Source organism: Doryrhamphus excisus, linkage group LG18 (genome assembly GCF_037039965.1).
Source record: "Doryrhamphus excisus strain RoL-2023G ecotype Guam linkage group LG18, RoL_Dexc_Guam_v1.1, whole genome shotgun sequence".
NCBI lineage: Eukaryota > Metazoa > Chordata > Actinopteri > Syngnathiformes > Syngnathidae > Doryrhamphus > Doryrhamphus excisus.
Window position 1 is genome coordinate 2,351,188 of NC_136374.1, and position 11,570 is coordinate 2,362,757.

The 11,570-nt window shown below is 30.9% G+C and overlaps 1 protein-coding gene across 1 annotated transcript; it reads left to right on the forward strand.

The window, feature by feature from the left end:
• Positions 1–2,309: 2,309 nt before the first annotated feature.
• On the forward strand, positions 2,310–10,488 carry guca1ab.2 (guanylate cyclase activator 1Ab.2). The gene is made up of 4 exons (XM_078798441.1): positions 2,310–3,098; positions 5,184–5,333; positions 8,581–8,671; positions 10,124–10,488. Exons 1-4 carry the CDS (start codon positions 2,904–2,906, stop codon positions 10,255–10,257), a joined length of 570 nt encoding a protein of 189 aa, XP_078654567.1. The 5' UTR covers positions 2,310–2,903; the 3' UTR covers positions 10,258–10,488.
• The last annotated feature ends 1,082 nt before the right edge of the window (positions 10,489–11,570 follow it).

Consider the following 11,570-nt stretch of genomic DNA (forward strand, 5'->3'; position numbering starts at 1 on the left):
ACCATGCAAACTTAGACGTCCGTTTCCTTCCATAGCACCTTAACTCTTAGTCGCGATGGAAAGAAGCCGGACCGGTCCGTCCGGTTTCTCTGCACTTGAGAGGAATTCATTATGCTGCCGTATGAAATGTGAAGAATCTACAGGCAAGATGATTTGACATTACTGTATTTGTGCAGCTTAGCTCGGCCCGTTTGGTGCAACGCCATTCCAGTTTTGTCCCTCAAGATTCTATCTAAAGACTTAAAGACTTATGTACACTGTCTGGGGTCATTAGACTCTTAAGGTAGAGGTGTCCAAAGTGCGGCCTGTAGCTGTTTTGTTTTCTTTTATCACACCATTGCATTCAAAAAAATATCATTTAACAAGAAAAGTTAGATAAATATGACAACAGCAGCAAAAATAAAGCAGTAGTTAAATAAGCAGTAATTTAAAAAGAATAAAATCCAAATATTAAGAAAAAAAGTTATGATTTAATGCGGGGAGGTTGTAATTTAATAAGAATAACATCATGATATTATGACCAAAAATAATCATTTTAGTAGAATAATATGGAAATATTGAAGACGAAAGATTTAAAGTCTTAACCTTATGAGAAACAAACAAAACAATGGATAAAATTAGTCATGCGATGAGAATAAAGTCCAAATATTATGGGAATATAGTCAGAATTACTGGAAAAACGTTGAAAGAAAAATTAAAAGAAATGGAAAAACAGGTGGAAATTTTCCAAGAATAATGTCCTAATATTGTGAGGAGAAAAAAAAATCTTAATTTTCATACTATAATGTTGAAATGTTAAAAAAAGGACTTAATAATCTTAAAAGAAAGAAAATAATTATGTTGTGGAAAAAAAATGTATGAGCATAAAGAAATATGAAATAAAAATAAGGTTAAATGTACAAGAATAAAACTGAAAGAAAACAGAAGTAATTTTTACAATAATTCAGTCAAAATAAAATTTAAAAAAATTCAGTCAAAAGGTTCCTTTTACGAAAATAACATAATATTAAGCCCAAAGAAGTCATCATTTTAATAACATAATGTTGAAATATTAAAGAAAAAAGATGTTAAGATGCCATAATCTTATGACAAACATAACAAAATTGGAATTTTTGATAAATGACATTGTGGAAAAAGTTCAACTTTTACGAGAATGGAAGAAGAAAGTTGAATGGAAAGAAATTGGTAAAAAAAAACAGCAGTGATTTTACAACTATAAAGTCAAAATATTAAGTTAAATGTACAAGAAGAAAACTGAAAGTCATTTTTACAAGAATTCAGTCAAAATATTCAGAGAAAAAGTTGAGTAGGTCCTCATTTGACCAAAATAACATAACATTTTAATTTTATTTTAATAACATAATGTTGAAATATTAAAGAAAAAATATCTATGACAAACAAAACAAAATTGTAATTTTTGATAAATTACATTGTGGAAAAAGTTCAACTTTTACGAGAATAGAAGAAGAAAGTTGAATGGAAAGAAATGGGTAAAAAAAACAGCAGTGATTTTACAACTATAAAGTCAAAATATTAAGTTAAATGTACAAGAAGAAAACTGAAAGTCATTTTTACAAGAATTCAGTCAAAATATTCAGAGAAAAAGTTGAGTAGGTCCTCATTTGACCAAAATAACATAATATTTTAATTTTATTTTAATAACATAATGTTGAAATATTAAAGAAAAAATATCTATGACAAACAAAACAAAATTGTAATTTTTGATAAATGACATTGTGGAAAAAGTTCAACTTTTACGAGAATAGAAGAAGAAAGTTGAATAAAAAGAAATGGGTAAAAAAAAACAGTGATTTTACAACTATAAAGTCAAAATATTAAGTTAAATGTACAAGAAGAAAACTGAAAGTCATTTTTACAAGAATTCAGTCAAAATATTCAGAGAAAAAGTTGAGTAGGTCCTCATTTGACCAAAATAACATAATATTTTAATTTTATTTTAATAACATAATGTTGAAATATTAAAGAAAAAATATCTACGACAAAAAAAACAAAATTGGAATTTTTGATATATGACATTGTGGAAAAAGTTCAACTTTTACGAGAATAGAAGAAGAAAGTTGAATAAAAAGAAATGGGTAAAAAAAAACAGCAGTGATTTTACAACTATAAAGTCAAAATATTAAGTTAAATGTACAAGAAGAAAACTGAAAGTCATTTTTACAAGAATTCAGTCAAAATATTCAGAGAAAAAGTTGAATAGGTCCTCATTTGACCAAAATAACGTAACATTTTAATTTTATTTTAATAACATAATATTGAAATATTAAAGAAAAAATATCGATGACAAACAAAACAAAATTGGAATTTTTGATATATGACATTGTGGAAAAAGTTCAACTTTTACGAGAATGGAAGAAGAAAGTTGAATGGAAAGAAATGGGAAAAAAAACCAGCATCGATTTCACAACAATAATAAAGTCAAAATATTATGAGAAAAAAGTTATGATTTAATGAGAATAGTTGGTAATTTTATGAGCGTAATATAATATTATTACAAAAGAAAATCATAATTTTAGTAGCATAAAGCATGCCCAAAGCCATTTTTGAAGTGACGAGAATGGTCGAGCTCCTCATTGCTGAGTCTGGTCTTGAAGAGTTTTTGGTCACCGTAGTTCTACTTAAAACCTCACTAAGATCCAAAAGTACACATTCTATGTATTTGTACACCGGTCCATCCCAGTTTTTCGTTGTTGGCTTGGCACACACCTTAGCTGGGTCACATAAGGGGGGCAGCGTTCTCTGCTCTTAAGGTCTCTTTAAATACTTAAGACCCGGTGGGCAAGCAAAGTAGATTAGCACTTGGGAGCTTTGCACGTAACCGGCACGGTGCACGGTAACGATCTGGCCAAGGGTTTTCTCCACTTGAAGACAAGAAATCAGTCATGGGAAACAACGGCTCCGCTGTGGAGGATCTAACCGCTTGTGAGAGTCACCAGTGGTACCGCAAATTTATGACCGAGTGCCCATCTGGACTTCTTTCTTTTTACGAGTTCAAGAAGTTTTTTGGGCTGAGGAATCTGTCGGAGACGTCCAATTCCTACGTGGAGTCCATGTTCACGACCTTCGATCTGAATGATGTGAGAACAATTTATTTATGACTCTTGAATGCATCCATTGTGTTCACACGTCTGCTTTGTGCTACTACTGCTACTACTAGTACTACTACTAGTAGTAGTACAACTGCTTTACACTTATGTCCCTCAAGAGGCACCACACAGGATCGTTAATGGACTCCTAAAGCAGGGGAGTCCGAAAAATATAATTTAACAAGAAAACTAAAAAATAAATAACATAACAGCAGCAAAAATGACAAAAATAGAGTCAAGAATAAAGTCAAAATATTAAGAAAAAAAGTTTAAAATTAATGACAATAGGTCGTAATTTTACGAGAATAAAAAAATTCAATTTTAGTAGCATAATATTAAAAAAAAAAAAAATTTCAGTCGTAATATTATGAGAAACAAAACAGTGCATTAAATTCAGAAAAACAAAAATAAAGTCAAAATATTACAGGATTAAATTCTGAATTATGAGAAGAACATTGAAAGAAAAGACGACAGAATAGGAACAAGAAGTCAAAATATTGCGTCATAATAAAGAGAAAAAAGAGAAAAAAATGTGAAAAATAAATAAAAATATTAAAAGAAAAAGTTACAATTCAATTTCAAATATTGTTTGTAATTTTACAAGAACAATGTAGTATGATGAAAAAAATCATAAATGAAATATTAATGAAAAAGTTTTATAGTCGTAACCTTATGAGAAACAAACAAAACAATGAATACAATTGTAATTAAAGAAAAATTATATTGCAGAATAATATAAAGTCAAAATATTACAGGATTAAATTCAGAATTATGAGAAGAACATTTATTAGAAAAAATAGGAACAAGAAGTCAAAATATTGAGTCATAATATTAAGAGAAAAAAATTGAAAAATAGGAACAAGAAGTCAAAATATTGAGTCATAATATTAAGAGAAAAAATTTGAAAAATACATCAAAATATTAAATGAAAAAGTTACAATTTAATTTCATAATTGTAATTTTACCAGAACAACATAGTATGACGAAAAAAATTATAAATGAAATATTAATGAAAAAAGGCTTAAAGTTGTAACCTTATGAGAATTATGAGAAGAACATTTATTAGAAGAAAGTTAAAAGAAAAGATGAAAATAGGAACAAGAAGTCAAAATATTGAGTCATAATATTAAGAGAAAAAAATTGAAAAATAAATCAAAATATTAAAAGAAAAAGTTACAATTTAATTTCAAAATTGTTTGTAATTTTACCAGAACAACGTAGTATGAGGAAAAAATTCATAAATGAAATATTAATGAAAAAAAGATTAAAGTCGTAACCTTATGAGAATTATGAGAAGAACATTTATAAGAAGAAAGTTGACAGAAATAGGAACAAGAAGTCAAAATATTGAGTCATAATATTAAGAGAAAAAAATTTATATCAAAAATATTATAAATAAATCAAAATATTAAAAAAAAAGTTACAATTTCATTTCAAAAATTGTTTGTAATTTTACCAGAACAATGTAGTATGATGAAAAACATCATAAATGAAATATTAATGAAAAAAGGTTTAAAGTCGCAACTTTATGAGAAACAAACAAAACAATGAATACAATTGTAATTAAAAAAAATTACATTGCATAATAATATAAAGTCAAAATATTACAGGATTAAATTCAGAATTATGAAAAGAACATTTATAAGAAGAAAGTTGAAAGAAAAGATGACAGAATAGGAACAAGAAGTCAAAATATTGAGTCATAATATTAAGAGAAAAAATTGAAAAATAAATAAAAATATTTAAAAAAAAGTATTTAATTTCAAAAAATTTTTGTAATTTTACCAGAACAACATAGTATGACAAAAAAAATCATAAATGAAATATTTCTTTCTTCATGACAAAACAAACAAAACAATGAATACAATTGTAATTAAAGAAAAATGATACCACGGAATAAGATAAAGTCAAAATATTACAGACATAAAGTCATAATTATGAGAAAAGAGAGGTGAAAAAAGTAGAAAAAATAAGAACTGAATCAACTGTATCAACAAACTGAGAAGAATAGAAGAATATGAATATGTATTGGCCATATTGATATTGTTGATAATTGGGTTGTGTTTCCTGTCCAAGGACGGTTTCATAGATTTCATGGAGTACGTCGCTGCTCTCAGCCTAGTTCTGAAGGGGGGGGTGCATCAGAAACTGCGCTGGTACTTCAAACTATACGACCTCGACGGCAGTGGCTGCATTGACCGCGACGAACTACTTCTCATCATCAAGGTGAGCCCTGGGGTCACATCAAAGACTCGTGTTGTACAAAATAAAGGTCCAACTTAAACCAAAACAGACTGGAACCAAAGTAAATATATATATATATTTACGGTCTGTTTTGGTTTGAGTTGGACCTTCTGGAACTGAATATTATATTATATATATATATATATATTTATTTATTTACTTTGGTTATAGTCTGTTTTGGTTTGAGTTCTGGAACTGAATATATATATATATATTTATATATATTTACATATATATATTTATGTATATATATATATATATAATATATATAATTTTTGAATATATATACATACTTTGGTTACAGTCTGTTTTGGTTTGAGACTGTAACCAACAACAGACTGTAACCAAAGTATATATATATATATATTTACTTTGGTTAAAGTATATATACTATATATATATATATATATATATATTTACTTTGGTTACAGTCTGTTTTGGTTTGAGTTGGACCTTCTGGAACTGAATATATATATATATAAAATTATATATTATATAATTTTTGAATATATATACAGTGAAGAAAATAAGTATTTGAACACCCTGCTATTTTGCTATTTCTCCCACTTAGAAATCATGGAGGGGTCTGAAATTTTCATCGTAGGTGCATGTCCACTGTGAGAGAGATAAACTAAAAAGAAAAATCCAGAAATCACAATGCATGATTTTTTAACAATTTATTTGTGTGATACAGCTGCTAATAAGTATTTGAACACCTGAGAAAATGAATGTTAATATTTGGTACAGTAGCCTTTGTTTGCTATTACAGAGGTCAAACGTTTCCTGTAGTTTTTCACCAGGTTTGCACACACTGCAGGAGGGATCTTGGCCCACTCCTCCACACAGATCTTCTCTAGATCAGTCAGGTTTCTGGGCTGTCGCTGAGAAACACGGAGTTTGAGCTCCCTCCAAAGATTTTCGATTGGGTTCAGGTCTGGAGACTGGCTGGGCCATGCTAGAACCTTGATATGCTTCTTACGGAGCCACTCCTTGGTTTTCCTGGCTGTGTGCTTCGGGTCGTTGTCGTGTTGGAAGACCCAGCCACGACCCATCTTCAATGCTCTGACAGAGGGAAGGAGGTTGTTCCCCAAAATCTCACAATACACGGCCCCAGTCATCCTCTCTTTAATGCAGTGCACTCGTCCTGTCCCATGTGCAGAAAAACACCCCCAAAGCATGATGCTACCACCCCCATGCTTCACAGTAGGGATGGTGTTCTTCGGATTGTACTCTTCATTCTTCTTCCTCCAAACACGCTTATTGGAATTATGACCAAAAAGTTCTATTTTGGTCTCATCTGACCATAAAACTTTCTCCCATGACTCCTCTGTATCATCCAAATGGTCATATGCAAACTTAAGACGGGCCTTGACATGTGCTGGTTTAAGCAGGGGAACCTTTCGTGCCATGCATGATTTCACATCATGACGTCTTAGTGTATTACCTACAGTAACCTTGGAAACGGTGGTCCCAGCTCTTTTCAGGTCATTGACCAAGTCCTGTCGTGTAGTTCTGGGCTGATTCCTCACCTTTCTTAGAATCATTGAGACCCCACGAGGTGATATCTTGCATGGGGCTCCACTCCGATTGAGATTGACCGTCATGTTTAGCTTCTTCCATTTTCTAATGATAGCTCCAACAGTGGACCTTTTTTCACCAAGCTGCTTGGTAATTGCTCCGTAGCCCTTTCCAGCCTTGTGGAGGTGTACAATTTTGTCTCTGGTGTCTTTGGACAGCTCTTTGGTCTTCGCCATGTTACAAGTTAAAGTCTTACTGATTGTATGGGGTGGACAGGTGTCTTTATGCAGCTAACGACCTCAAACAGGTGCATCTGATTCAGGATGATACATGGAGTGCAGGTGGACTTCTAATGGGCAGACTAACAGGTCTTTCAGGGTCAGAATTCTAGATGATACACAGGTGTTCAAATACTTATTTGCAGCTGTATCACACAAATAAATTGTTAAAAAATCATGCATTGTGATTTCTGGATTTTTCTTTTTAGTTTATCTCTCTCACAGTGGACATGCACCTACGATGAAAATTTCAGACCCCTCCATGATTTCTAAGTGGGAGAAATAGCAAAATAGCAGGGTGTTCAAATACTTATTTTCTTCACTGTACATACTTTGGTTACAGTCTGTTTTGGTTTGAGACTGTAACAAAAAACAGACTGTAACCAAAGTATATATATATATATATATATATGTATATATATATATTTTTTTACTTTGGTTAAAGTATATATATATATACATACATACTTTGGTTACAGTCTGTTTTGGTTTGAGACTGTAACCAAAAACAGACTGTAACCAAAGTATATATATATATATATATATGTATATATATATATATTTTTTTTTTTACTTTGGTTAAAGTATATATATATATATATATACATACATACTTTGGTTACAGTCTGTTTTGGTTTGAGACTGTAACCAAAAACAGACTGTAACCAAAGTATATATATACATATTTACTTTGGTTAAAGTATATATATATATATATATATATATATATATATATATATATATACGTATATATATATATATATTTACTTTGGTTACACAGTCTGTTTTGGTTTGAGTTGGACCTTCTGGAACTGAATATATATATATATATATATATATATATATATATAATTATATTTTTATAATTGTTGTCTATAAAATGTGTTTGGCGTTCACATTTGGCGTTTACATTTCCGGTTGTCCGGATGAATTGGATTTATATTATTTTCTGTGGGAAAATTTACCTTGGTTACAGTCTGTTTTGGTTTGAGTTGGACCTTCTGGAACTGATTGACATTAACCAAGGCACAACTTTTGGCTCAAAAATGCTTACGCTCATATCTTTGTCAGCAAGCATATATATATATGTTATCTTCTGCATGTATAACTCTAATTGTACTTTAGTTACAGTCTGTTTTGGTTTGAGTTGGACCTTCTGGAAGTGATTGACATTAACCAAGGCACAACTTTTGGCTCAAAAATGTTGACGCTCATATCTTTGTCAGCGAGTGGCCTGTTTTGGTTTGCTTGTGCGGTTGGTTTGGTCAAGTGTGAAGCCACCCTTGGTTCTCAATCAAACACAAGGCGGGAATCTGTGTGAATGGCAGAGAGGAGCCAACCCAAACCTGCACTTAAGCGACATCTAGTGGTTGAGCAAAGAAGTGCATGCTGTATGCTTGAACTGATGTGATGTTTTTTATCTGTTCATTCAGTCTATTCATGCAATCAATGGAGTTCCTGATGACACTAAAGCACAGGAGTTTGCTGACTTGGTGTTTGACAAGATTGACATCAATGGAGATGGTAAGATTTACTACTACCGCTTCTTTTTTTTTTTTTTTTTCATTTTGAAGCTAGAACAGGGGTGGGCAATCTACGGCCCGGGGTCCACATTCGGCCTGCCAAGTGTTTGAATACGGCCCGCCCAATCTTTCCAAAGTATTTCATTTAAAGTCAACATACAACCTGGCATCATGGCCTGAGCCAACCTTTTGATGGTTTTATCAATTTCCTTTTTTGACATGGTCTGTTGTTTACAAAGTGCTCCTGAAAAAAGGGACACAAGCACATAATAATAATAATTATTATTATTATTATAATTATTATTAGAACTACTATGATTATTATAATTATTATATTAATGCTAATTATTATATTAATTATATATAATATTATTGTTATATTTGCATATTTTACATAATAATAATATAATTATTATTATTTTAATTTTATTGTAATTATTATAATATTTTATTATTTTTCAAATATTTAAATATAAATATAAAATAATAAATAATAATAGCAGATTGCATGACAATTTTACAGATACAATAATACCAGGTGGACTGTTACGTGTAAAATATATAGTCTGCGTTTGATTCATGTTCATGTTAAAGGTTAAATAACTGTTAATAGTTATCCTCCCTATCCGTGTGGAAGTGGTAAGTTTTTGGCTATTTAAGTTGAAAGGAAATAACTTGAAGGCTACCGTTTAGGTCGCTAGCTCTCTAGTTTGCGAGTTAGCATGTGTCTCAAACACACGGCCCACGGGCCGAATGTGGCCCGCAGGACACTTTTTTGAGGCCTTTGCCTTGATATGAAAGTTTAATGTTAGTGCGGCCCGCGCAAGTTTGATATGGATGCTGTATGGTATCATGTACCCAGAAAAAATTATTACGTTTGATTCATGTTCATGTTAAAGGTTAAATAACTGTTAATAGTTATCCTCCCTATCCGTGTGGAAGTGGTAAGTTTTTGGCTATTTAAGTTGAAAGGAAATAACTTGAAGGCTACCGTTTAGGTCGCTAGCTCTCTAGTTTGCGAGTTAGCATGTGACCCTGCGGTTGCGCAATATGTTGTAAATAAAATAAATAAAATGCTTTGTTCATTTTAATCTGAAAAAAAATAATTTGTCTACCCACCAACTATATGTGGTTTCTGAAGTTTTTATTATTTGCCGTTTTATTAATATTATTATATTTATTTTTTACTGATTTATTCTTGATTTGTTTATTTATTTTTCATCGTATTTTGTGCAGTTTTATCAGAGCTTTTATTGTAGAAAATTGGAACCAAAGCAATTTTTTTTTTTTTTTTTAATAAATGCGTTTTTTTTGTTTTTTTTTTTTAAAACCTGATGCGACCCAGTCTCAGCCAGACCCTAGCCCCAGTGGCCCCCAAGTAAATTGAGTTTGAGACCCCTGTCTTAAAATGTAGATGAAGAGTACATTATACATGTGGTATCCCCCCCAAAAGGTGAACTGTCCTATGAAGAGTTCATGTGTGGTCTTCAAGAGGACGAGATGCTACTGAAGACTCTCACACAGAGTTTGGACCTGTCCCATATTGTTCGGAAAATCCAAGGGGAGCTGACCAACTGTGGGAACTAACGGGATTCCCGAATGACGGCAGCAAGACCGATCACTTCACCAACGACTTCACGTCAACCCCGACTGAGCGTTTGGAATCAGTTTTACCGATGGCACCGACTCGGACGCTGCTGTGATGCACTGAAGAAGAAATGCACCATGGGAGCTGCGCTTGTCGCCACCGAATGACTGAAGAGACGGACATGTGCATTCAGGAGTTTAGAGAAGGTCAAATGAAAAAAAAAAAAAGTACCTACTACTCAGTACACGGATACAAATGTTATGTACAGAACTTTGTACTGGATGGGATTCCAGTGGACTCGAACATGCTACATATTGTGGCGCTTATCTTTGTAGCAGGTCTCATAAATAGACCCCAAATTAAATATAATAAAGTTGCAATTTTAGAAACAAATGCAGTCTCAAGAAAAGCACAACAGTACCCCCCTACACATGTATTCTTATTCTATTTTTGTATCTCTACTATCTTAATTTCGTTACTGAGTCAAAATATTAAAAGAAAGTTATATTTTAATGAGAATCGGTCTGAATTTTACGATAATAATATTGTAATATTATGAGAAAAAAATCATGAATAAAATATTAAAGAAAAAAGACGTAATTTTATTAGAAACAAACAAAACAATGAATTTAAAAATATATATATTTTGCAGAAAAAGTCAATTTTACAAGAATAAGGTCAGAAATATTACAGGAATAAAATCATAATTATGAGAAGATAATTCAAAGTTATCATTTAATAAAAAAATAGGTGGGAATTTTACAAAAGTCATTTTGGAAAAATGCACAAAAACAAAGTCAATTTTACAGGAATATGATCAGAAATATTACAGGAATAAAGTCATAATTATGAGAAGATTTAATAAAAAAAATAGGTGGGAATTTTACAAGAAAAACATTGTAATATGACGAAAAATCATAAGGTAAATATTAAAAGAAGGTTTAAAGTCGTATTCTGATAAGAAACCAACAGTCATTTTGGAAAAATACACAAAAACAAAGTCAAAATATTACAGAAATAATTATGAGAAGAACATTTACAAGAAGGAAGTTGTAAAAAGATGAAAAAAAATTAAAAAATTAAAAAAAAAACAAAAAGTGAGAATTTGAAGTGATTTTTTATATGTATTCATATTCTATTTTCTTATCAATGAATGACATTGTCATTTAAAAATATATATATTTTGCAGAAAAAGTCAATTTTACAAGAATAAGGTCAGAAATATTACAGGAATAAAGTCATAATTATGAGAAGATCATTCAAAGTTATCATTTAATAAAAAAATAGGTGGGAATTTTACAAAAGTCATTTT